The 26,906-nt window shown below is 50.8% G+C and overlaps 1 protein-coding gene across 9 annotated transcripts in view; it reads left to right on the plus strand.

The window, feature by feature from the left end:
- LOC144159693 (phosphatase and actin regulator 1) overlaps window positions 1-26,619 on the plus strand; it is a 116,002-nt gene extending 89,383 nt beyond the window's left edge. For 5 of the 9 annotated variants that reach the window (XM_077691339.1, XM_077691345.1, XM_077691341.1 and 2 more), the window contains 10 exons: window positions 144-314; window positions 10,156-10,377; window positions 10,853-11,252; window positions 12,823-13,016; window positions 15,011-15,167; window positions 19,298-19,353; window positions 19,418-19,479; window positions 19,551-19,688; window positions 23,584-23,660; window positions 24,107-26,619. In XM_077691339.1, coding sequence (XP_077547465.1) covers window positions 144-314; window positions 10,156-10,377; window positions 10,853-11,252; window positions 12,823-13,016; window positions 15,011-15,167; window positions 19,298-19,353; window positions 19,418-19,479; window positions 19,551-19,688; window positions 23,584-23,660; window positions 24,107-24,122 — 1,493 coding nt within the window. In that variant the 3' untranslated portion in view covers window positions 24,123-26,619. The remainder of the gene's footprint in view (window positions 1-143; window positions 315-10,155; window positions 10,378-10,852; window positions 11,253-12,822; window positions 13,017-15,010; window positions 15,168-19,297; window positions 19,354-19,417; window positions 19,480-19,550; window positions 19,689-23,583; window positions 23,661-24,106) is intronic. The other 4 variants (XM_077691340.1, XM_077691346.1, XM_077691347.1 and 1 more) reach the window with 4 other exon arrangements.
- The last annotated feature ends 287 nt before the right edge of the window (window positions 26,620-26,906 follow it).

Genomic DNA, 26,906 nt, shown 5'->3' on the forward strand with positions numbered 1-26,906 from the left:
ATCATCCTTCCCTGCCTCGCACACTGCTGCTTCCCCCCGTCACTTTGAGCGGGGATCAGCAGCAGCAGCAGCAGCGCGTCCTTCCCCCGGCCTCACCGTGTGCCTTCCTTCTCTTGCACCGCCTGGCATGGCCGCACTTGCAGGAGCCCCTCCCTCTCCGACCACCCCTCCTCCTCCACCCTCCCAAGCCAATGGTGCTGTTGTTGCCCCCGGCGAGTCAGAGCCTGATAGCAGCACGCCTGTGATAGCGCCCTCCTCTTCCCCCCCCTCTGGGGGGGACCCGGACCACCCCAGTGAGCAGAAGCCCGCAGCAGGTAGGTGGCAGCCTCGCTTCGGCAGTGGGGGGGCGGCAACTGCTGATGGGCGGGCTCAGTGCCTGTGGCCCTGCAGGCGGAACGGCCCATTGCAGCGACCAGGTAGTGTCACGATGGGCGTCCTCGATTATCAGTCCCGGATCGTCCACGGACTGCCTGAGACGCGATCCGGCGGTTGATTCTTTTTATGTATTCCTATGGGCCTTCCGGCCTGAACTTAGTCCTTGGACTGCCCGTGGACCTTCCAGGACTGGTCAATCGAGAAGGCCCAGTGGAAACCAATGTGGTCTACGAAGCTTCGTAGCTGTGACCACGAAGGAGAGAGTAGCGGCACCTGATGGGTGAAATGATAGCAGCCACTCCAAGGATGTGCAGGGAAATGCCGATTGTGGTGGCTGCAACAGATGCCACTAAGTTGGCGCTTGTGACGTTATCTGGCTGCCCTAGGAAGTGCTGTTTCTCCTCCCGTCTTGTGCCCTGCAGTGGGGCCTTCTTCCCGCTCCCACTGCTTATTTCACTTGCAAGATCTGGAGTGAATGGTAGAAATGCCCTGGCACCAGCTGCCTCTGTGCACCCTACCAGCGCACTCTACCAGAGTAACCGAGTCTTCTTCCCTACGCTTCATTTCTCTCTACACACAGGCAAACGCCTTAACTGCTGGAGAACTCGGATAGACCTAATAAATTATACTGTGGACGATGCCGTCCAACTCTGTATCATCCAGAAATGACGTGAATTTTGTCAGCACTGCCATTTCGAGGGCATGCACTGATAAATAAACCTTTACGGGGCTGAAAACTGGGCAGCACCCTGGACGTGTAGCGTGCCTACATGCGGTGTACTGAAAGAGCAGCATGCACTCACTGCGGCACAAAGTCAAATCCCATTTGGATCGCATCGAGTGCATTGGAGGGTGAAGCTATCGTGCTGCTGCACACTCTTGTCTCTCCAGTAACTTGGGTGGTCTTCCAGTCGCCACGCAAAGAAAGGCTTCAGGGTACCGCTCTGAACCTCCGCCTTGAACTGTGCAACAGTGCAGTGCATTTGCTTACGTCAGCAAGCTGGCTAACCAAACGAAATGCGGAAATAGTGGACAATCTCAGTTGTGTCCGTCTCACTTGGGCATACACATTGTAGACCACTTACTTCATTGGTTTTGAAGGCTTTTGGTCGTCAGACTTCTCGAAAATTCAACTTGGCGAATAAAGTGGCGAGCTACTGGACAGCCGTCAACGAGGGTGCCGTGCTTTTTTCCGAGAAGAACTCGTCTCATGCCTGTGGCAAAAGACTCAACCAAACCTAAAAATCTAAAAAATAATGTTCTCCGTTTCACATTCTCTGGTTGACAATTTAGTGCAATATCAATCCAATGATAAAAATTGAAATACTATATATTTCTGGAATGCTTGAGTTACACCAAGCAAATTATTTTTGTTGAGCTTTCCGCTGCGCAGCAAAATGGCATAGTTCAACTGTAGCCTTGACTGCATAGTCACAGAAAGTTGTCTGCGGCAATGGCTGCTGCATTGTGCTGATAGGGTTAGTGTAGCTGGGTCAACTTCAGCTGTGGGTGCTACATTTCCAGGGTGTGCAAAATGTGTGTTGAAATTTTCAGTGCACACTATAGAAGCACAGATGGTGTAAATTAATTCCTAGCCCTTTGACTTTGGTGTGCCAAATTGACAAGGTCTACTTTCAGTGCATTGAACCTGTTGGGATGGGGGCCCAGCTTACTTTCTCTCTTGGGACAGGGTTGCGAGCCATCATTCAGCCACAGAGTTTCTTGCAATATGCACCAGAGAGGAATCTGGCGCTAGCGTCCATGCGGCTCACATCAAGGCCGTCTGTGTCGTCATGGGCCACCCTTAGATCATGCGTTCGCCTTAGTTCCATCATTGGCTTGGGTTGAGGCGTTTTAGTGGCCGCAAATTCATATATAGTTCCACAGAAATGCAAAGAGTGTGTAATTGTATAAGTACAAAATAAAGCATCCTCTATTAGAACTAAGGAAATTGAAAGTGAAGCGAATTCTTTTTACCACGGTTGTGCATACTACTCTGCAGACTAAGCTGGCAATTAGCAATAATGTAAAATTTTGGGAGAAGTCTCATTGAAAAATATTTTGCTAATATTTAAACAATAAATTGTTTGAAAAGTTCAAAGGTTTTATGTGTGTACCTGTAAGAACATCGCCTTCGCTATAAACCAGTTCACAGACCGTCTGCTACAACTTTTGCAGCGAATAATTTCCACTCGGTCAAGATGCCCGCACACTGTGAACATATGCACTGCTACTGCAATAAAGAGCGAAGTGCGCGCATTCCTTACCACCGAGGAACATGTCTAACCCGCCGCGGTGGCTCAGTGGCTAAGGCGTTGCGCTGCTGAGCACGAGGTCGCGGGTTGGATTCCCGGCCGTGGCGGCCGCTTTTCTGATGGAGGTGAAAACCAAAAACCTCCATGTGCACGAGATTTCGGCGCACGTTAAAGATCCCCAGGCGGTCAAAATTAATCCGGAGCACTCCACTAGGGCGCGCCTAATCGCCTGCGTTGCGTCGGCGTGTTAAGCGCTACAATCAATCAATAGACAGTCACTCCGCCCTCCGGCCCTCCGATTGGAGCGGCGAGCCGGGCGAGCCGGCGAAAAACGCCGGCCGTGCGGAAGCGGCAAACACAAACTCGTGACGTGTTTGGATGTTGTTTATTTACAAAATATCCTCGGGATGTCGATTGCGCGTGGTCCTCTGCTGGCTGCTCGGTTGCGTTTCGCACACTTTAAAATTGATTTTAAATATGTTCTAGGCTGTATTCACCGCTGATATTTTGCAGATGATGTATATGTGTTCACACGAATCTATCTCTGAAGTTATCTCGCCTTCAAAATTTTGTGTCAGTACCCCTCGAAAGGTCCCCACATAGTCAAAATTAATCCACAGCCCTCCACTATGGTGATCCTCATCGCCTGTGTAGTGTCGGCGCGTTAAAACTCGTAATCAATTAAGAAACTTGACGCATTCAACGGCAAAGCGCCGTGTGCAGCCCACCCCTGCTCCATGTGGGCTTGCCAACCAGCCTTCCTGGCATTTTTGTGCGCCTCCCCCGCTTCCAGAGTGCTCTTCTCTCCTGTCAACAGGACTTTTGCTCGTGCACCCCACTGCGTTGCCCTCACGTGTGCTGCCAGCAAAAGTCCTGTTTACATTGCTCAAGGTTTGCACACCGAGCGCATGGCAGAAGCTGCCACAGATACTCCCAAAAGGTTTCAGGGTAAAGGCTGTTGCAGTGCAGAAGGTACGGGGCAAAGTTGTTTTCCTGGGGCGACTATCTCTGCTTGCTCCCCGGCGTTTGCACCACCTGAAAGCGGGCCGCGCCTGAATGCACCTTTTTCTTCGGTTCTAACTACACACTGAAATCCTGTTGCTAGCCGCTGCACACCCCTGCCGCAGCGGCTCAGTGGGCCAGGCGTTGTGCTGCTGGGCCCAAGGATGTGGGTTCAGTCGCAGTGGCCGTCTTTGTGGTGGAGTTGAAAAATAACCACCCGTGTGTCGACATTGCAGTGCATGTTGAAGGCGCCCGAGTGGTTGGAAATCATCTGAGGCCCTTGCCTACAGCTCTCCTCATAGCCCTGGGGTAGCTCATTGCATAAAACCACCAAAATTTGAAAGAAAAAGAAATCCTATCCCACTTGTACGGTTCTGAGCTGCAAAACTAAAACTTGGAGCGGGGTTGAAATGCAGACCTGCTGTTCACCAAATATGTTGAAAAGGTGTTTCACAACATTGTCTGTGTTGGGATGCCACACACAAATGTGCACCTATGTGTGCACGTGTATGCACAAATGGGCATAAACCAGAATGGAAGCTGCGCCAGAGCGTAGGGCAGCCTTGCGCTCAAGTGGCACAGGCAGACTCAAAAAGATGCAATTGCTTGGCATGTCATTTTGTCCGATTCACTGCCTTGCTGTGGATGGGCAGTGATCGCATTTCAAAACTCGGCCAACATCCCACTTGTGGGGCCCTGCATTCCTGGGATGCACGTCGTGGGCAGCATTCGCCTTCAACCCGCCATGGGGGCTGAGTGGCTAAGGCGGTGTGCTGCTAAGGCCAAGGACATTACGGGTGTGGTCCCAGCCCCAGTGGCTGCTTGTCAGATGGAGGCAGAAAGTACAAACACCCGTGTCGAAATTTCAGTGCACGTTAACGGAAATTTTGAAGGCGAGATAATTGGAGATTAAATTGGTGTGAACGCACATACCGGGTGCATTAATTGCATTTTAATTGCATTAAAAATCGTCATCTGCACTGCTTACGAGAGCAGCAATCAAATATCCGCCGCAGTGTCAATCCTAACACATCTGTAGGTGGACCTGTAGGCAGACCGGCCGGCTCCTCCCAGCGTGCATCCCCACCCGCTGACTCGTGCGTCGTTCTCTAGTTGCAGCAGAATTTGCACTTGTGGCAGCACCACGTCCACGGTCCACAGTCTCTTTTTAATTAAGCGGCTGACGAGATCAGTACGTATGGGCATTAGCAGAAACTACCGTTCATGCCAAATTGACAGTGCTATTGCAGCTCTGTCTGCTCTGTGATATCCATCCAACCGTCACGTGGGCAGCTTTGTTTATACCAAATCCAGCCTTTCGCCACACCCTCCAAAACCAAAGCTGCAACTGGCCGCATTAAAAATGTCTTTAATTAAACAAACGTCATGGGCTGAAGCAAATGAGGTTTTTAGACGTGCTAAATAGGTCATTAGTAGGGATGGGCGAATGTTCGGTATTGTCGAATATTCGATCGAATAGCTCTCTATTCGTTATTCGCTTCGATCCGAATGCAGGTATTCGATATTTTCGAATTATTCGATGCTCCCGAATAGGCAGCTAAAAGCCAAGCTTTTCGGTCAAGCTTTCCGAGAGTTACCCCAGGCTTGGCTCAAGACCCACCGACGCGGACATTTCTATTATCAGTGCTGGCACTGCCGAGTTGCTGCCATGCCTAGAGGTTCGACGAAGCTCTCGGCCGCCAGCACACTTAAGTTAAAAAAAAAAAGGCGGCACTGAAACGACACCGCTCCAAACATAGCGGCACCAAGCCAGCAGACTTGTACAGGCCGCCATTTTGAATAGGCATGCCGCCATTTTGAATAGGCTCGCACAGCACGGCAGTACGCCGCACTAAGCGAGCCTATTCAAAATGGCGGCCAGCCACTTGCGCTTTGCTTGGCTACAGCCGAGGATACTAGTGGCTACATTACTTCTTTTTTTAGCGGAGCTTCTAGGCGGCGCTCAACTCTGCGAGTTTCTAGGCGGCGCTTAAACTTGCGAATGAGCAGCGGGCGGAAACTGCTGCACCTAGAGCATGTGGCGCAACAGGCATTTCTTCATTAAAACTTGTGAATACAGCAAAGGAAAGCTGTGTGTAAGATTTTGCAATAAATGTTCAACTGGTAATAGTTTTACACAATGCTGTGCCTACGTGAGTTCTAATTATTAGAAAAAAATGTGTACATTAGTCAGGTCACAAGTTGCTCATTTGTCTTTGTGATTTGCAATGGGCACTATTCGAACTATTCGATTCGAAATTATTCGACCAAATCACTATTCACTTCGAATTCGCTTCGAACCTCAAAATCTATATTCGCCCATCCCTAGTCATTAGCTACTTATCGCAACCAAAAAAAGATGCAAAATTTTTGTGTCAGTGCCCCTTTAAAGATCCCTAGGTGGTCACCGTTTATTCAGTGCCCTCCACTATGGCGCACGTCGTGGCCCAGGTGGAGCTGGCATGCTAAATCCCATAATTGTGATTGGAATAGGGCGTCCACCTTCACTAATGCTGCACGCACTTCTCCGAAGCGCAGTGCCGGCGCTGGGTGGCCAGGTTGCTCGTTGTCTCGCGGTTAACTAGCGTCGAGTTCCGCCACTCGTGGAGCAGAGATGGCACCAAAAGCGTGAAACGAAACAAGGCACTGATTTTTGAAGATGCTCCAGTTGACTGCTGTAATCTGTGTGCAAGGGGCTTTGGTTATACAGCAGGGCACTTGTCGTTGCGCCCAGTGGTGGTTTGCATAGTGCTAGTCACTGCTGGCGTGTTAAACGAGGGTTGACTGTGTGCATTTCTTTAACCTGAACCTGTAGTTGGTCTTTTGTGATTTGTTTTAATGCCAGTAAAGGGGCGAGGGGCAGGGTGGGCAGAAAATTGTTTGCTGCCAAAATTGAAAAACATTTTTCAAATCACAGCGGACAAAAAACATTTGCAATAGTATGTGTATGGCCACCACACAGCTGAGCTCCTTAAAACAGACGGAGCACTTTAGTACAGCACATTCTGCTGTGTTTCAGAATTGCCAGTCTACAGGCTGCTGCACTATCCTAGCGTTGGCATGAAAAGGAAAAAAAAACGCATTGTCCTGCTGACTCGCCTATGCATGCTCACCTGAACTATCCTTAACTCTTTCGTTACAACGGAAAAATGGCTGATTTTGAGTTCTTCCACAACTTTTTTCCCCTTTGAGCTGCTGGACACATTTAGCATTGCTAAGCACGGGATTGTAGCTTACAGATTACTCTCTCAAACACATTACAGCACTTTTACAAAAAGTACAATTATGTGTAGTTTATTGGTCAAAAACAAAAAAAAATGCACAAGAAAGTATGCACACAATGTATATACAGTCGAACACGGATATATCGAACTCCAAAGGGATCGTGAAATAGTTCGATGTATGAAAAATTCGATATAAAAAATATGGGCTCTGAAACCTCACTATGGCAGACGATCACTTACCGATCGTCGCATTCAAGAATGACAACTAATTCCGCACTCACGACGCAACAGAACGCTTTAATTCCGTGAAAAAAAAAATCGCTGATCTTGGCCTGCTTCTTCGTCCTGGAAATGAAATTAAAGACTCTGGTCTCGATCTTCTCGAGGCTGCACAACTAGAAAATTCTAGGAGTACGCTGCGCTGCGCCTTCGCACACCATGCACAACACGCACGTAAAAGAAGAACAGCGCGCACGTACCACAAGAACTTTGAAGGTAACAATTCCAAGGCTCCCTGAACGGACTCCAACAAAGCGCTCGCGATGGTCATCTCCGAGAGAAACAGTGATCCCCGAAAGGTGCGGGACAACTCGCCAAACAGCAGCAACAGCAGCAAAATGCAAAAGAAGGAGGAGGCCGTCAGCGCCTTCATTCTCTCTTCCCTTTCCCGAGACGACATCGGGGGAAGACAGACCCAGAGAGAGAGAAAAAAAAACTATTTTCCGGCAAGCCGGGGAACGTACGCAGCCGAAAAAAAAGGACGTGCGCAGTAGGGGCGTCCCTACCTCGCACTGTCACATTTTCCGAGCGGTCGGGCTTGTGTGCCTAGAGAGTTTTAGCATACCGGGCTCCGTCCGCTAACGCTACGGCGACCGGTAGCGGGGCCCGACTGGGCAAGTGCAAATTCGTTCCGGTAGGGGGGATAAGTTCCACGAGCCAGTCTTCGCCATGCCCGCACATTCCTCCAAATCCTCATCAACCTCAATCGGGGGTGCAGCGACCGCCGAAGAGCACCTTCTAGCTCGCGCGGCGTTCGATATACCCAATGTCGGGAAAAATACGGTTCGATATAAACGTACGAATTCCTATACTTTTACACAGAATTTTCAAGGGGATAATTTATGAGTTCGATATAGACAATAATTCGATATACGCATGTTCAATATATCCGTGTTCGAGTGTATGTGATAGTACTGAGCCTAAAATTATTTTCGGAATTCTAATATATGCAAGTTGTTCCTACATTCCTAAGCTATGAATCAATATGTACATATCAGCGCTGTCCACCAAGTTTTGGATTTTTGCGGGCTCGCCAACTTAGTGGCCCTGACGGCTGTGCCACTTCTCGAAGCCACTCAAGAGTAAGTTGGTCTCTCTAAAATGGGAATCCAAGTATACTTGTTTGTTTCCTCACACAAAATCCGTATCAGTTCAGAGGTAAAAAACAAGAAAAATCCAGCGCTCTTCAGAAGTGGTGCGCGGTGCATTTGGCAAAATATCTTCGCCACACGGTGTCCAGACCCTACACATGAAAGTAAAACCGCAGTCGTCAGATAGGAAGCAGGTTTTGCAAACGAACCTAACCTGGCAGCACCTGTCGAAGTCTGAGGCTTTTGAATGGGAGAGTCTTCATGAGAACTAAAGTCTGACTAATCCGCATCGTTGCTGGAGTCGCCACTGCTGGTGGGGTAACAAAAATCGGGCAACAGCAGCAGCCGAAGTCCCTGCCAAGTGGACGCCATTTTCACGCAACTCGCTGCCATTGTGGGTTTAAATTGCACACTCGGCGCCATCTCCGCACGCCAAGTGTCGGCAAAAGATAAAATCAAAAGAGTTGTCAATAAATACGCCAGATGGTGTTTGTGTCCGATGGCCTTTGGCGCCCTAAGGAAAGAGTTAAGCAACACCAATCGGTGTTGGATTGTTTTCACAGAAGCCAGTAGGAGCAAACCTGTTATTTCTTGCCTGTTGTGAGGAAACAAACCAGGCTCCTGCATTTTCTTGGGGAGAAAAGCTTACCAGAGGCATTCTTTCCAACAATGGGTGCTGTACTGGCAAGCGCCATTGTCCATGCACCAGTGAACTGTCGTTGGCATAGTAGAAACACTACATAGCTTACCCTGGTTGTGAATGAATAGATGAAACAATGCCTGCAGTCAAAAGGGCTGCCTTGATGCGGTAGTGTGGGATTCATAACCTGGGAAGTGGTGGATACCTGGCTGGAAGGTTCAAGAACAGTGTCGCTTTATTAGTGAAACAGTAACTCCGTTTATGGCTTGTGGAAACTGTATATATAACCAGCCCTCTCTAAACTACGTTTGTTATGTTGGCACTAAAAAAAGGTGTGGATTTGCCGACCATGCGTGTCTAGTAGATTTCATTAGCATTTATGGCCGCGCTCACATTCCAAATAAATTTAACAACAAAAATACCTAAGCAAGCTAAGTGTAGTTTAGGGCTTTAGTCCCATTGTTCTGGGGCTGCCTCTAAGCTTGCTTTTTGTAGTTACCGCAAGAATCTTTAGCGAAGTTGAATGTTGTCTCTGGCATTTTTACATTGATTAGGTGCAGTAGTTCGGGCTCCGACTTTCATACCTGGCCTTTGCGCCCAGCATTCCTTGACAAAACCTGGTGGTAATTGAGCAAAAACACTGTTGTGAAAGCTCTCCAACCAGGGGTGGCTATATTCAAGTACAACTTTAGATCGACGACGGACGTTGCCCCTGTACCTCAACACCCCAGCCGCTGTTCCTCTGTTGCACGACGCAGAGAGTACTTCACTGTGTACTTTGAATGGGACACCAGTCGTGTCTGGGATTTTTTTGGGCCTCAACCTGATCACAGTTTACTGCAGTGGCGACAAGCAAACTGCGTGAGAAAAAGCACACCTGGCAGGCATGAAATGAAATCTTTCAAAACACGTGTGTCGACATTTAGGTCTGTTGCTTCGATGGAGTGATACACTGCATGACCTATTGTTGTTCATATCTGGTACCCAAGTATAGCTGCCTTGGCACACTTGTAATTGGACGAGGTTTTAGTGTGGGTGAAATTTTGGGGGGGCATGGAGCAGCAAGATTGTCGGGTGTGCAGGATTCGTAGTCCCAAGCATGTCGCTGTGAGAGGACGTAGGCGCTGCTTTTTCACACAGCCTGCCTGCTGTTCTTTTTTGTTTTTTTCTCCGGCCCCCTGCCCCCCACGCCCCCTGCCCCCCGTGCTGCCACCGTGTCCGTGGGTGTGCGTGTGAATGTTGTGCCGCCGCCCCTGCACGGTGTGCCTGCTGCCCCCTCCCCCCCCCAGCAGCAGCGGCACCACCCCCGATCCTGCTGGACATGAGCTCGCTGTCCCCCGTGGGGCCCCCCCCTCACGGAGGGGCTGGGGAGCACCCTGCCCCCTCGCTGGAACTCCTGACCCTCTCGGCACTGCCAGAGCCTCCTATAGCAGTGAGCGAGATCGGGCCCATCCCGCCCCCGCCCATGTTCTCCAACCCGTCGCCCACCCTGGGCCTGCGCTTTGCCGAAGGTCAGTGGCCACTTCACCACCACGGGTGCCCATTCACTCGCGTCCAACCTGTGGGAGAAGTGCACGTGCAGCAGGCCACCCAACATTGCCTGCCAGTCTGGCCTTGCTGAACCACAGCACTGGCTGCGTTGCATGGGTGCTTTTGCCTCGAGCCCACTCGGCATAGCAGTGCAGAGGGGGCCCGCTCTGCACTCGCACTTGAGTACGAGCCCAAATTTGTTGCACCCACTTGTGCTGAAACCACATTGTGTCTGTGGCCCAGAGACTACAAGCATCACACTACACTATGCAAGCACTGAACCGGTGGCACTCAGTCTGCCGGGGGGGTTTGGCATCGAGCTTTTGCGTGCAGCTTCTTGGCAGAGGGGTGTGTGGATGCGGCCTGTACGGGGGTGCGGCTGAGTTCGTGCAGTCACGTTCTGTGTCGCAAGGGATGGGGGCCAAGTGTGACTGCGCCTGTGTGGTGCGTGTGCAGTGGCTTCGAGCCTGAACCTGCGGTTTGCCGCCATGGCGGAGCGCAATCGGCAGCTGGCAGCGGCCGCTGGTGACGAGCCCTCGGGGCCCCCCCCTCCGGCGGCCGCCGTGCTCTCCCCCTGCGCCCAGCAGCAGCCAGTGCGGCAGCAGACTCCCCTGCCGCCCCGCCAGTTGGTGCCGCCTGAGGGGGACGAGGAAGACTCGGACGACTCGGCCGCTGCCGCCGGCGACGCGGTGGAGCTTCGGCTCGGGCTCGACTCGGCTGCCGCCGCCCTGGTGGAGGAGATCCCAGCCAAGGAGCCCCCCCAGAGCTCAGCCCTGCCCCGCAAGAGCGCACTCAAGAAGCAGCAGGTCAACGGGGCCCACGCGACACAGCAGCAACTCTCGGCCGCACAGGCCAGGTAGCCCCACTTGTCCTGTCTGGAGGGGGGCAAGATTCTTTATGGCTGCTAATTCAACCAAAGGGGCCGTATGGACAAGATATAGGTGTGGTTCATGGGAAAAACCGCTTGAGATTCTTTGAAGCCACTAATTTGAACCACTTGCCCATATAATGTCACTGCTGTCCATGTCACATCACTGTAGTACAAAATTTGAAAGTTTTATATTATGTTGCGTATTTTTCTGGGGAAAAAAAAAAAGACCTTTTGTGGCTTGGTGGAGTTACCAACGGCTAGTTCTTTCAACTGAGCAAAGTTGTATTTTCTCTTCATTGCCCCTTCAAACCTTGGTGTATAACTGAGCCATAAAAACCGGCACCATTCTTTAACTAAGATTTGAACTTGGGCTAGTTGGTTTTGTTGTGTATTTTGGCAGAAAACGGTGTGTAGACTCGTGTTTGCAGCGCTGACGTTCGGGAATCCTTTTTTCGTCCTCGTCTGCATGCAGTTTTTCGTCAGAATAGGCACTTTGTTTTGCTGGGATGAAAATTTGTTGCTTTGTGTTTCTGTGCCTACTACAGTGTAACCCTGATAATACGACCTTTAGGAGACCACGCAAAAGCGTCGTATGACAGCGGTGTCTTATGATCGGGGGTGCAAGTAAATGCCAGCCTAGCAGACAGTCTTATGTGACAGGTAGACGAAACTTATTAAAACTACAATATTTATGTAGTACGTTCTTGCACAATTACGAACCTGTAGCTAAAATCCCAATTGAAAAAAAATAAACTCCCATGAGTTCTAAGCTCGTTGGCGTTGCTGCTACCGAGTAGCGCCTCCAGTGCCTGCCTGCTGGCTGGCGTCAGTTGAGCAAGGGGTCAGGACCACCTGCAGAGCCTTGCGCATGAAGCAGTGTCAAACAAGGGGTCAAGAACAAGGATGAGGCCGCCAATCAGTGTGAAAGGGGGAGCAGGCACCAGTTTGTCCCCTGCCCTGTGTGAAGCGGGCCGTGTGCACCCGAGCGTCGTATAATCGGCCTTTGCAAGGCGTCCTTTCTGGAGGGAGTTTGCCAGGACAGTGGTGGTCCGTCTCGAGTATAATGGGGGTTGCACTGTATGTAGGAACATTGCCAGTGCACTTGCCAGTTGTGGGGACATTCGGAAGGCCTTTCATTTTCGTCTGAAAGTATCATCTGCGACCTCTGTTTGCGTCTGTTTCGCCATCGGAGATGGCCTCGCACTGCATTCATGTGCCTACCGGAAATGCATCGCATCTTTCTGCCCAGTCGAAGCAGTGTAGGGTTGCAGCACGTCCATTGTGCCAAGCTCTTTTGGTTCCCTTCCCTTGCCGTTGGTGACACTGCTGGCTCCTCCAGTGGGTTTTCCAGAAAAGCATGTCCCGCATTGGAAACATGGAGGAAGCACCGTTGTTTGTCATTTCTTGCCTGCCACTGCTGACGTCCCCGTCCCTGCACTCAGTAGTCGGAGTGGGCACCCTGCCAGCTTCGGGATGTGGAGGGCACACTTGGGAGGAAAGCGGGCGGCGTGCGAGGGAGCAGGCGGAGGGCTGAAGCTCCCTCGGGGTGTCCCAGGTTGCGGCCCACGCGCATTCACCTGAGCCCTGGGGCCCAGAGTCCCCTGCCTCCCGGGTTGCCACTGCACGAGGGCACCAACAAGGAGAACCAGTGGCCACCCCCACCCGCGTCTGGCGGGGGGCACGCCGCGGAGGACGACGACGAGGACGGACCCATCAACTGGCGCGACTACTACGGGGACGACGAGCAAGGTACGACCGCTGCTGGACAAGCCGGCCTGCCTAGTCGCACGCAACCTCTTTCTTTGCCTCGCACTAGGAGAACTGAACTAATAAGCTTGCAGGAGGCTAAACTGACCCAAAGCATAACGAATCGCCCTTATTTTTGACAAGAATGCATCCAATTGACCTAAGAGATCATGCTGCAGGGGTGGAACAGCTGCGCCATTGAGCGCCAAACTTGTTTACGTGTGCCATTCTGCGCCGAACCGCCCCTGTTGCGCCAAAGCTGTTTATCAGCGCCATTCCTGCGCTGCAGAGACCAAATTGAGGCGCGAGATAACACTGCCACGATGCTCTGTGTCTGAAAACTTGGCTGAAACATCATGTTTCAAGTCTGTGATGGGTCAATTTCATTAAGAAGTGGCAATGGAAGTTGCCTTTTGCTTAGCTGTAAGGCCGCAGGCACTTTGCACCTTCTTCGCCTTCACTTTTTATTTATGTCTCATTAATTTTTGCACGGTTTCGTTTGCCGGTGCTGGCCGCTGCGCCACAATCAATGGAAACTGAGCAAAACCGAGTGGAATAGTTTTGTCATATCGCGAATAAATACTTTTCTTATGTGGAGGATGGTCCAGCAATAATTACGCCTTCTAACAGGCTCCCATTACATGGTATGGCGTACGTTCGTTGACTCTAGACACCCCGTGACGGGCGAAGACAAAGCTATGTTCTGCTTCGCACGCACTGAAACCGCTGTTCGATAGAAAAAATGTAAGCAAACACATTGTTTTACGGAATGCCGCCTTGAGTTCGACATGAAGCGAGGCCTGTTATGTGATCTCCTTCGACTCTGCACGCGAGGTTTACCCTTTGACGGTGATAACCCGGCACACTCGGATAAAGGTAGATAACTGCGCATATTGTAAATTGCTAGATATTGTATGGGTACTACGTCCCTGGTTCAGAGTAGGTTGTGGTGCACGGTAGACGTAGACGTAGGTTCAGATTCAGTAGTTTACAAAAGCTTTGCCTCTGTAAGCGGCATTCTCTTGCTGCATGTGTTCTTGGCACCTGCTCTCCCCATTGCTGCAGCCACGTTATCACATTTCGTCCCATAAAAGGCTCAAACGAGAACAGATTCACTGTTAGAACTGAAATTTAGCTTCAAATAATTGTCCCACCACGAGGATGCCAGTGGTAGCGTGCACTATTTAGGTAAAATATTTGCACAAAGCGAGGAATCGTTCAGAAGCATTCGGACCAAACAAAATGCCTGACTGCGCTTTGTAAACAGTTCAAGCTTGCGGTCGGCACCATTAGTCCATGACCTGTTCATTTATAGTGGTGCGGGAGCAAGTTTCGCCCGCGTCATCAGCTCCTCTCCCGTAGGTGCAGGTTTGTTCTCGTGGTTTCACCGTGACAAACGGCAGTGGTCTGTAGCTGCAGCTGCCTGCGTCACTTATCCGAATGCAGCCAGAGCTATGTTGGCACACGTGGCGTCTTCGCTGTGCATTTTGTGTTTGAAAGACACTTTTTGCAGTTCAGGTTCGTCAGTGGCCACACAGGCCTCTCGAAAAAGTGCGTCAAATGTTGACGAACCATGGTGTGTCACAATCTTGTGGCGCATTCTGAATGGTGGGCTTCTACTGGGCTTCCTTCAAAGGGGCCACCAAGACAAAATGCAACTTTGTTTCATTTGAGAAAGCTAGCCTTTGATAATTCAGTCACCTCTAGTCCAGCTATGAAAGATTTTTTCAACTGAAAGAATGCACGAAACGTTGAAAAGCTTTTGAACTTTGCGGTGCAGTGTTGTAATATGGGCTAGCACTAAAAATGTGGTTATGAGTGTGGTAACTGCTGCTTAGCTGCATTCAGGTGATGCGATCAAGGCTCAGCTACATTGCCTAATCATATTTCTTGGCGATGGGAAGCGCAGGCAAGATTCTGTGGCGTCATAGACGAGGGAGTCTTTTTGACGAATGAAGCTTGTGCTTTGTCTTTGTGATTGCCGTGTGCCCGTGCAGGCCGTCTGGCGGCCAAGATAGCGCGCAAGGACTCTCTGGCCCTCAAGCTAGCCCAGCGGCCTGACCGGCAGGAGCTCATCGACAAGAACATTCTCCAGATGCAGTCTGACCGCGAACGACAGGAGTCGCGGGAGGCAGTTGGAAACAAATTAACAAGGTGCGCCTCACTTTTCGGTTACTTCCTTTTTCTCGTGCGTTGCAATGTTCACCTCCTCCGAACATGGTGGGTGAGCCCTTGGGTGAGGGAAGTTCTGGCAGTCTGGACTCGCTGCCTGCAATGAGAAATTGGGTGTGCCCCTTCTTGTGAATGAGAATTATGTTGGCGTTCTTCCAGTCTATGGGTACCTTTAGAGTTCTTAAGCATTCTGAAAATAGTGCATCAAGTTTTTGCAATCCAACATCTCCTCCCTCCTTTAATAGATCCACATTTATGCTGTCGTCACCTGCAGCTTTAACACTTTCCATGCCTTTAAGAGCCTTGTCAACTTCGGCTTTGGTTAATTGTGGGACTTCATGAAAGATCGGTTGCAGCGACAGCTCTGATGAGTGCTTGAGCCAACAGGAGTGCCAGTGACAGGCAGGAACCGGAAATAAATAAAATGACAGTTCTGGTGAGCTTTGCATGTTATACAAAAATCAAAGTCCCAGGGGATCGCGAAATGGCTCGGTGTATCAATAATTCAAATATAAGATACACCTATCTGAAGGTTATCTGATGACCCCACACATCACTGAGAGCTTTCCAAAATCGTGACAAGTGGTAGTTCACCCATTTGTTCCTCAAAGCACGGAAAATTTGAAGCAGAGTGCGACGACCACCGCACTTTATTTCACACGGAAAAGGTCTGTGAGCTTCGGTTGTTTCTTCTGTGTCTCACAAAGTTCACCAAACTGTCTTCAAGCTTGCGAATAACGCACAAATAAGATCCCACGCTGTCCATTGTGCCACAGCAGCCGCGAATAGCGCTGATGCAGGCTCAGCTGCAGTAGGCAGTTGGGAATGCAGCTGTCAGGGCCGCTAGTAGAGTGCGCATCTTCGGCATCAGTGATGTCCACCACAGCCTACACATCGTCGTCAGCACTTCAGAACTCGTGTGCCGCTGTGTCATTCGGGATTGCACATGGGAATGCTGACAGCTCCCCAAAGGCAAACTCTATTGACCTACGGCTGAAAAAGGTCAGGTGATCCTGTGGCAAAACACTGAGCTTGGAGTTTGCAACACTGAAGTTTTGGGTAGGGGAATATTTCACAAGTTGCAGAAGGCTTGCTGCACCAAACTTTTGCTCCTAGTTGATGCCAATGGACCACTGTCCAGGGCTGTAGTCTGTAGACGTGTCTGCCTTGTGCCCCTTTGCAAGGCCCCTGTTGCTGCCGTCGTTGCTCAAAAAGGCAGCGGTTGACTTCTTGAGCCGTTTCGGGTCCTTCTAAGCTGCCTGCAGCGCAGATGAGGCCCGACGTGACGCTCTCATTGGTAGCTGCGGAGGTGACGCTGAGCAGTGATGCGTGCTGGTTTTGGGACTTGAATACTTTTCAAAGCCTTTATGTTCACCTCGAAAGGAGTGATGTTGCCAGATCCTTCATTCTTGGTTACGAAAAATGCTCATAACGATGTTTGCAAACCGAGCACATCACCTAGAGTTTTCACGGCGAGTCCGTACTGCGTGTCAGCCTTCCTCAAATCCGGCGCCGCCAGCCTGCACTTGCCCAACTTGGCATGCGCAAAAGGGTCTCTCAGCATCGCAGTGTCCACGAGGCAAAATCTGTGCCGGATTCTTCCTCCGGGTGCTTGAGATCCACTCCGAAGAAGTGGAAAATTCGCTGTGTTTCTGACTTGGTCTCCATGCCACGTTTGATCTTGTCTGCGTGTTCCGTATGTGCGGTGATCTCCTCAACTGCATAATAGCTTGTGTCAAGTCAACAGGACATGCTTGGACCATGTCTGGACTTTGGAGGTCGTTGGTCTGGCGATGGGACGGGGGACGCAATATGAGGCGGCAAACAATTTTCATTCGGCTGAGTCGAGCGGCCCAAAGTCGCACCACGTGGCTTTGGGTTTGTTGAACGACGCTTTCGCTTCCCGTACGCATGACGGGTCGTCTTCTTCAAACGTACGTCTCCTGGCATCAGTCGCAAAAGTCTGCGATGTAAGAATCCGAAGAAACCGCAAAAATATCTAGCAGAACTGCTCTAAGCGACCGCTGCACCCGAAAAGTGGACCCTGTCAGACGTGCATAGTAGATGCAATGATGGCGAACATTAAAACAAAAAACAAAACAAAAAAACTGTCGTAGCAGTCGTGCCATGTAATGGGAGGCGTCATATGGCAATCTCAAACCGTCAAACCGCACGCGCGTGCTCCATCCAATCAGCCCGGAAGGCGTCTTTGGAAAACTGGCAAGGGTGGTTGCTCTACTCCAGCGATGCCATTTTGATATGTCGCAAAAAAGCAAAGAAACAAGCTTCAAAATAAGGCCAAGATGGCGGCGATTGGTCGGCTGCCTCGCACATGGCATGCGTGGGAATTTGAAACAACTTTTGCTGAATTCGGGGCATTTCGTAGCCCCCCCGAGGCGTTTCAAAACACGATTTCCCGATGGAATTTAGCGTTGATATGTTGAAGGCAGCTGCTTGTAGGTACAATTGGATTTTCTCAAAATTAACATTTTGGCCATTTCTAACCATTCTAAGACCCCTTTGATTCTATCAATGTCTGGCAATTTGGCAATGCAAAATTCTTTAATTGTATCCCATAACTTACTTTCGGTAGTATTAGGCATATAAGCAGAATGAAAACTCTGTGTAGGCATGAAAGTACAGGGTGCTTGTGGCCTAGTTTGTGTTTCACAGAGTCTGCATTAAAATTTTTCGCTCATTCTCTGAATACAATCTTGTTTTAACTGAACGGTCATACGTTTTGAAGCTCTCTCAGCTTTTGTTCAATGACCGGTGATGCGTTATTTGGGGAGAAAGAAGCGAACAGAGCTGGCACTTCTCTCACTTGCACCATTGCAGTCTAGGTGCTCTCACGTTTGCCTCGGTAGCTTTTACGTCTGCAAGCCATGGCCGACGTTTCTTTGACTGAGAAGGCTGGCTTTCAGTTTTATTATTTGTCGCTGGCCAAATGAGAAATGCTTTTCACCGGTCCAGCGGCTGTTGTGCCCGCCTACACTGGACACCCAGACTTCGCGCCAGCCGTGAACGAAGCAGCGACAAGCGCCGTTTGAAATATCGCGCAAGAGCGGGGGCTCGGCTTGGCGTAGCTCAAGCGGGAGCCTTCTTCTCACCTGGTCTGGCGATCACGTCCATCTCGTATTCTTTTCTCTCACGTGACGCGCCAACCTGGCGTGAAATACACACTCGCTTCCCTCACCCGTCTTGAGTTGTCTTCATGGCTGAAGCTCCACTTGGCCCAAACATGACAGGGTGCAGTGAACGAGTCTAGTTCACTGTAACAAGGGTAGAGCTATGCGCGCACGATTTACTGATTATTTACCAACGGCGCTCCCAGCGAACGCAAGAGCACAAGTTCAGATCGTTCGGATAACGCCCTGCAGTAAGTACCGTAACCTTTCACGGGCTATGAGGTTTGAACCGGGTGCGGGCGCACCTTACTGATTGCAACATCTGCGCACATAGAATGGACTAGAAGCTCAGGTGGGTCGATTAAACACCTGCAGAGCATCTTTTTCCTTTTGCAGCTTCCTTCCTGAAATATTGCTTGCAGAAGCTCGGGTGTTCACCGTGGTGGCTTATTGACTTCGCTAATTGCGCACCAATGTTTTTCTAAACTGAAACTAAGAGCATAATAACTGACATGATGATTTTTTTTTTGTATTGCATCAGCTCACAGACACCTTTAATTTAAATTTATTTCACGTGCTCTGTACCTCTGAGGCTCCTTCCCAAGAGACGGGGACAGGTGTGCTCCATCCTTTGTTGGACGTCGCACCGACAAACGGGAAGCTCATCCGGGTCGTGCATGCCTTTCTTCCCAGCCTTATCTTGGAAGGGACTGTTCTCCAACCACCCAAGTTCCTCTTCCAGTAGAGCACTGCCCGCGTTGTTTTGGCATTGAAGTTCTCGTGTCATTTTTGGGAAATTGCTTTCGAGAGAGCAACGCAACAAGTTTCCGGGACAACAGGACTCCAGGGAGTAGGCTCAGCATGTGCTCAATGTTTCGTATTGCCCGCCTCTAGCACCTTTGAAATCCGCTCGAAAGTGCAGCAAGGAAATGTCTGGCGGTGGAGTGTGACGCGCTGCCTGCGCCGGGCCTCCTTGCCTTGCAGGAGGCTAAGTTTGCGTCCGACGCCTGAGGAGCTGGAGCAGAGGAACATCCTCAAGTGTGAGTCTGGGCAGGGCCCCCCTCTGCCCGTGCGCTGGCTCACTGTGCCGCCCCTCCGTTGCAGTCCAGACTGCGGAGGAGCTCAAGAAGGAGAAGGAGCAGAAGAAGAAAGTGCTCATACGCAAGGTGAGTGCGGGGGCTGCCCCCCACCTCCCCCCCATGGTGCCTCGCTCACGCTCTGCTGCCGCCGTGCCCAGCTGAGCTTCCGGCCCACCATCGAGGAGCTGAAGGAGCGCAAGATAATCCGCTTCAACGACTACGTGGAGGTGACGCAGGCGCAAGACTACGACCGCAGGGCCGACAAGCCGTGGACCAGGCTGACGCCAAAGGACAAGGTCAGGCGGGGCCCAGGCCCTGGCATAGTTCATTTCGCTTGTGCGCATTTCACTTGTGCGAGTCCCAAAACGGTCGTCATCGAAGGAGTAGTGACACGAAATTTCAAAGCTGAGGTAACTATGTAAAATGCTTCCTTTTTTATCGGGAGATATCTCCCAGCAAGTTTCAACAGTAGCCGTTCATTATATGATATTCTAAATCCATTTTAGTCTCTGCCTGCATGAGAAAGCCCAGAGCAGGACAGCATGGCATCTGCTGCTTGCCCCAAACTGCTGACGTCGGGGCTGCCGTGACGTAGACAACGCGCTGGCTGCTGTTGGCGCGTGCTGCTACACTGTCTGTACACGTCATAGTTTTGGGACTGATGTCATGCGGCCTGGGTGCGGGAGATGGTGAAGACTAGGGCCACTAAATAAGCTACGCTAAATAAGTGAAGACCTCAGCCGGTCTGGGCGAGCGCATGCGCTCACTCGTGCGTCCAGACTAGCAGTGGTGCAACAAGAATGGTGATGTCAGGTGCTACCTCCTGTCGTGGCGGCCACTCGGCGTTCGTTTTGGCGAAACCGAAACTGACACGAATAAACGACGCCGTAAACGATTGTTTACGCTCCGATCGACCGTCTAATCAGCCATTCTATGATTAGTGGGCTAATAGGCACCCATAGCAGCGAAAAAAACGTAACATGAAAATTTTGTGTCAATACTCCTTCAAGGTGTCAAAAAAAATGTCTGCAGTGGGGTATTGTGTGCCAACAGTGTGAAGCGCCAAGGTTTAACGGCATTTGTGGGTACTTTCAACTTGACGTGCAAGTTTGAAACTGCCTGGCAAATCGTTATTCTCAATGCCAAGGCTTCCGAGCGTTCTGAGCAGCCTAATTAATGAGGTTGTATTGGCCAACACCTTCCTTGGAGCCCTCCGTTCTGGGACAGCCCCAAACCTCGCACAGTGTTGCTGACATAGCCCTTCAGGCAGTTCCATTCTTACAAAGGCACTAATGTGGCCCAACTGCCTTTGCAGTACGGATTAGCCCAAATCTCTCTCTCTCTCTCTCTCTCTCTCTATATATATATATATATATATATATATATATATATATATATATATAGATATATATATATATAAGGCATTTTTAGACAGGAGTGGCAGCAGAATGAATGTCAGCATCAGCTGCAGAGTGAGCGTGTTTTCAACGAACTGCAAGACGCACCCCAATGAGTTAAAAATGCCCTGCAATCCGTTATAGCTTAACCCGCGAATATCAAAGCTTTGTCACGAATTTGCCGTAAAAGACGTGGATGTAAAAGAGGTAAACGATGTAGCTTCTCAGTGAAAGTGCATTGGAAGAATGCCGATCAGTTGTGATGAATAGGTCTCTGTATGTTGTGCCTCAGGCCGTGCAAGGGCCTCAGCTTTGGAAGGGGACAAGAAGCATCAGCTGTGACTCCTGTACATGTCACTGATGCACGGGCAAAGGCAAAGGAACGAAACGTGGCCCCGTAACTGTGCTGCCATTGTCACAGGAATTGGTTTGGGTTTGGCTTTAAACCCTAAAATAGAAAACTCATGCAAGTTCACAAGAGACAATGATGCAACCATCCATTAGGATGCAACCATCCCCCTCTGAAGATTTTTTAACAGATTTGATGTCACAACCGAACAGGGTGAACTCTACCACGAGGTCAGTGTAGCGCAGGGAAGCAGCAGGGAGGGAGGGAGCGAGAGCTTTATTGCGCAACAATGTGAGAGTAGTTCCTCAGTCCAGACTGCCGTAGCCCTGGTCACAAGCAGGAGCTGGTCCTCGGGTCCACAGCTTGACAGCAGTATCTCCCACTGCTCAAGGGAAGGGGTTTCGGGGGCGGGAGGTCCGAGTTTTTTGTGCAGTCGAATAATGCATGTGTCAGAGTTCCTGGTTCCTGGCAGAATTTACACTTGTCAGAGTATACTGTGTAGGAAAGAGTAAACGCATACGGACAACGAGGGGAAAAGTGCCTCCTTGAGTGTGATTTCTTGGCTTTTGGTCAAAGATGTGTGAGGACTGTCTCGTGGTTCAGTAGTATTGGGTGATTTCTTGCCAGGTCAGGAGAGGTGCGGAAACAGTTCCGGTCTCGGCAAAATGGTTGCCCGTCAAGGCAGAGTGGGTGGGATTCGCACAATGTCCACCCGATGGGCAGGCGGATGTTCTCTCAGAAGTCTGCATGTGGCGAGGACCACCCGTCCTGGCAACAGCCTGTGGCAGGTGGCTTTGGAATCGGTCAATATAATCTTGGAGGTGGTTTGGATGAGGGCGAGCGCTATAGCTAATTGTTCAGCGTCCAATGAGGAAGTTGTCCGGATTGAAGCAATGGGGATGAGAGCGTTAGAGGTTACCACTGCTACCACAGTTTGGTCATTTGGGTAACTGGCCGCACCTGTGTAGATTATGTCGGATAAAGTTTTCCGTGGGCTTTGCTTTGGGCTTCTCTATGACCAGGGTGGAGGTCTGGGTGCATACTTCTGGAAAAGGGGTGCACAAAAATGGACTGGTGCCAAGCGTCTGGGAGGTGGGTCGGCTCAGAGCATGACCATTGAATATTCCAAAGGACCGCACAGCCTGCTTTGGCTTGGGCAAGTTGAAGGCGTTGACTGGAAAGGTGTCCTCGATGAGCTCCTCTGTGGTATTGTGGAGCCCCATGCTAAGTAGTTTGGCCGTAGACGTACTCATCGGGAGACCCAAAGTTTTCCAGATGAGGCAATTGAGTTTGTCAGTGTCTGTTCGGCTTGGGACAGTATATGGCGCGACGTGAGTGAGGCGGGAGATGGCAAAGGCCTGAACGAGCTGAAGAGTGTCTTTTTCTTTCATGCCATGTGGCGGTTGTTGATGCGACGAACCATATGTATTACTTAATCAGTCGCTTTACAGAGGTTGTAAAGTGTTTGGTCATTTCTGGTGTTGGCTTGGATAGCAAGACCCAGAATCTTCAGGGCTCTAGCTATGATAGTGTGTCCGTCGAGGGTAACATTTTGTCAGGGTCGGAGTTCAGGCTGTGCTTACGAACTATGATTAATTCTGACTTTTGAGGAGAACAGCGGAGGCCATTGGCTCGGGCATACGCATTCATTGTGTCCGCAGCACGCTGGAGAGTTTCTTGAATGCCCCCAAGAGAATCGGTGCCCATCCACAGGGTGATATTATCCGCATAAAGGGCATGTCGAAGGTTGGGTATTTGCTCTAGGGCAGTGGGAAGGCCCTATGTTAAATGCGATGTTAGAGGTCATACAACTAGGGGGTCCTGTGGCCAGAGAGGGGCAATCTGAAAAAAAAAAAAAGCTTGTAACAAGCACTTTTGATTGATTATGAGCTTTATTGTGCTAATGCTACGCAGGCAATGTGATGCGCCGTAGTGGAGGGCTCCGGATTAATTTTGAACACCTGGGGATTTAACGTGCGCTGAAATCTGGAACGCACGGGTGTTTTCGCTTCTAACCTCAATCAGAAAAGCTGTCATGCGTACGAGATTTCTGCACACGTTAAAGATCCCCAGGTGGTCAGAATTAATCCTGAGCCCTCCACTACGGCACGCCTCATCGCCTGCGTTATGTCGGCGCGTTAAACCCTACAATCAGTGAACCAGAAAAGCTTCCGCCACGTCCGGGAATCAAACCCGCAGTGTCCTTGTGCTCGGCAGCACAACGCCTTAGCTACTGGGCCACCGCGGTGAGTTGTAACAAGCACTTGCCACTGGTTCGTGTTTCAAGATTTGCTTGCCCACCGGGTGGTGCCTGGTGAGTGTCATAAGCTTCTAAATGGTGCCTCAAGGAGCTTCTTCCCCTCGCACTTCCGGTACATGAGCTCTCGGGGACCCGTCAAGGCAGAGTGGCCTTCGAGAGTGGCTGACTGCTTTCCTCCTGTGCAGGCGGCCATACGGAAAGAGCTGAACGAATTCAAAAGCATGGAGATGCAGGTTCATGAAGACAGCAGGCACCTCACCAGGTTGGTTGCTGTGCCTCTCTTTGTTTTTTTCCCATCAACACTGCTCTCATGTTTACACCTTTCTTTTATCTCTCTCGGGATTTCCTTTGTTTCAGTGATTTCATGCGAGGCACGGGTTTCTTCGATTTGGTGATGTGTGTCAAAGTAGGCCATTATGTTGTACTTTTTTTTTTTTTCTTTTCACAACCGAAATATCCCTGTCTCAATTTTAAGTCTGTGTATGGTTTGTAATAAAACCGATGGGATTTAAAGAGCGAAGTTGCTGGAAAAGGCAGGAGGACAGTTCACTTCTTGTCGCAACATTTCCTTCTGGAAACGTTTTGTAAGGCAGCAGAAGCTGCCAAGAAAGGAGGAAACGGCTGCAGTGAAACCCCCTGAGCCTGTTTTTGCCTCGGGATATTTTCCAAGGCCGGCTGCTCGAGATGCCCTGTCTCCCTCCGTGCCAGGTTTCACAGGCCTTGAAGCTGGGTCTTCCCTTTGCACGGGGAGCGGAACGAGCCAGCGCCCGAGGGGCCCAGGGACCGACAGCGGCAGACCACGCAGCTAGTCCCCCCCGGCCGCCTCCCGTGCTGGTGGCAGCAGCTGAGCTGTGCATCGCCATGTTTTTGACCACGCCTTGGCTCTGGCCGGAGCCACCGGTGGACGCACTCCTGCTGCGCACACGCTCTTGCGCCCGGCACCGCCCCAGCGAGGCCGTCGGGCACGAAACGAGGGCTCGCCGGCACAGCACCAAGAGGGGCAAGGAGCAACTCCGATGCCGCTGGACCTGTGGCTGTGGGTCAGTCCGGCCTCCTCCAGTGTCGGAGAGGAGGCTTGGTTGGGTTGCGGACGCGCTCACGAGTCAGCCTCAGGGCCCATGTTGTGGGTGCACCCGCGGCCAGTGGCGGGGAACTGCAAATGGCCGAAATCCCCGCCCGCCGGCCAAAGTGTGGGTTTTCACCTGCCACCCGAGGCCATTCTGAGCACTGCAACAGGAGGCACCCGCGCACTGCTGCAGCTTTCTTCAGGCTTGCCCTCGCAAGTGCAGCAGGGAAGTGGAAGAGTGAAAGTAGGGACACTTCCCACGACTACTGCGTGGCATCCCCGTGGAAGGCGGCGTGTGTGTGCGTGTGTGGTATTGTTTGGGGGCTTTTGGCCGTCCCCAGGCTGGACCCGGGGAGTGTGTGTGGGCTGTGGCCTCCCCCCCCCCCCCCCCCGGCCTCCCGTCAGCTGCGCGTGCCAGTCCCTGCACGAGCGGAGGTGGCGACCCATGGCCGGGGTCCAGGGGTGGCAGCAGCGGGCCAGGGCACACGTCCGTTGTTCCTCGAATGTCTCGCCACACTGAGGTGGGGGAGGACTCGTTCATTGGCTGCGCTCACTCTGCAAGTTGGAGCTGCCGGGTAATGTGCCTGCAGCCAGGCCCCGGAAAGGAGGCTTGTGCAGTCAGCAGGTTTTTCCAGCATTTGTGAGCGCTCTGTTTAATGGAATGTGCAAGTTGTGCATGCGTGCATCGTCGGCCACAGTATTTGCAAATGTCTCGTAGCGTGGCACATTCATGCAGTCCCCTGTTGTTGTTTTTTCCCTCGCGTTTCATTGCAGGGGAAAAGTAATTGCAGCTCTAGCAGTGATGCAGGAGGGATTGGAATCCAGCTGCGACTTGCTTTCGCTCTTGCCCACAGGCTTCATCCCCAGGCCCTTGCTGTGGAGAAGGGGGGCTATCATATGCAAGACGCATAGTCAAACTGCACTAATGGATCCTTTAAAAGGTGCTCAGTTTAAGCCACAGCATCGTGCAAATCTTGGTTCCCTGAAACATGATTTTCATATAAAGTTGAGTAACTACACGGCCAAACTTAAAAGGGCATGTATCCATAACTACCGCAGCGGTTGAGCGATGATTCTGTTGTGAGGGCTTTGTGCAAAAGGGGGTTGCAAACCCACCACGGGGGGCGGAGCTTAGATGGGGCCTCTGAGGTAGGGGCTGACCATTTCGCTTCAGTTGCTCTTTTTCTTTTCCCCCTCGCGAGCAGCGAAAAGGGGAGGGTGTCACCGCAAGTTCCTTTTGTGGCCGGAGCTTTCTACTTAATGTGTTGTGTGCTTGTCCTGTGTGGTTGCTTTGAGACCAGCGATGCCTTTGTGATCCTTGGTACTACGCTGTCAGCACCCCTGTTCTGCGTTTGCAACAATAATTCAAAGCGAGACTATGCAATGGTCAACAGAGGGGGGCAGCTGGAGGGAACATCGACGAGGCGGCACTCTGCCTCTCATTGTTTGTACCGGGACGGCTCAGAACGAAGCGTCGTGTGGAGCAATTGAACAAATGAGGTCACCCAGTTTCCCCGCTTTCGTGGGCGTTCCTCTGGAGCTGATTTTGGCAAAACTTTGCTGCTCAGGCAAGCCTCTCGAGGTGTTGTACATAGAATGTTGGAGCGTGTTTGCTGCAGCATTTGTATATACTTCATGCATGCGTCTGTTGAGTGTCCTGTGCGCATAGCAGCCGTGTCATGTGCCCAAGCATGTGCAGGCAGGGTTTTTTCTTGCCTTCAACTACTAGTGTAGACACGTGAACGAATTTTTACGAGCTGTTTAGCCCCCCCCCCCTATATTGTTTTAATTGCATCACATTCTTTTCTCTGTACATAGGTCGGGAACAACTCTGTAAATACTGTATATGTGCGAAGGCTTTTTTTAATTGTTTTTGTTGACGAAGAGAAAAGATGGGGGAAGGATGGGTTTTTTTTTTGTGTGTGTGTGTGTGTGCGTGGTTTGTTTCACTGCTTTTTTTTTAGCCCAGTTGCTGTTTGAAGCCCAAACCTGTGCTGTTTATTTCTCCCAATGTTGAACACAGAAATTTTAGTGCATGCTTTATACAATTTTTTTTATGTTGCGTAGGAACTGACAGCACTGCTCATTAATACAGCAGTGGACTGAACCCATGGAATGGAATAAAAAAAAAGAAGATAGAGGTGTTGCAATGCAACCTTTGTTGTTTTTCTTTCGTTTTCTCGTTCTCTCTTAACGGTGGGGCGTGAAGCAATAGAATGAGAAGTTGAATCAGCCCCTGGATGCAAAGGGGTCTGTGCTATGCAAAAGAAGTCCTCAGTTCCGAGATACAAGCACCATGGCTGGGGGTGTGGCTCAAAATGGCAGGGACGAACTTTCTGGCTGCCTTGTCTGGTCTGTGAATCGGGCAGCTGTGTTGGGCCGCAGCATGGAGGCAGTGCCAGCAGCAGCATTCTTGCAAGGCCAGTTCGTTCGAGGGGGCGC

The sequence above is a fragment of the Haemaphysalis longicornis genome, unplaced genomic scaffold, assembly GCF_048455015.1.
Source record: "Haemaphysalis longicornis isolate Haplotype H1 unplaced genomic scaffold, Haemaphysalis longicornis Haplotype H1 scaffold_10, whole genome shotgun sequence".
Classification (NCBI taxonomy): domain Eukaryota; kingdom Metazoa; phylum Arthropoda; class Arachnida; order Ixodida; family Ixodidae; genus Haemaphysalis; species Haemaphysalis longicornis.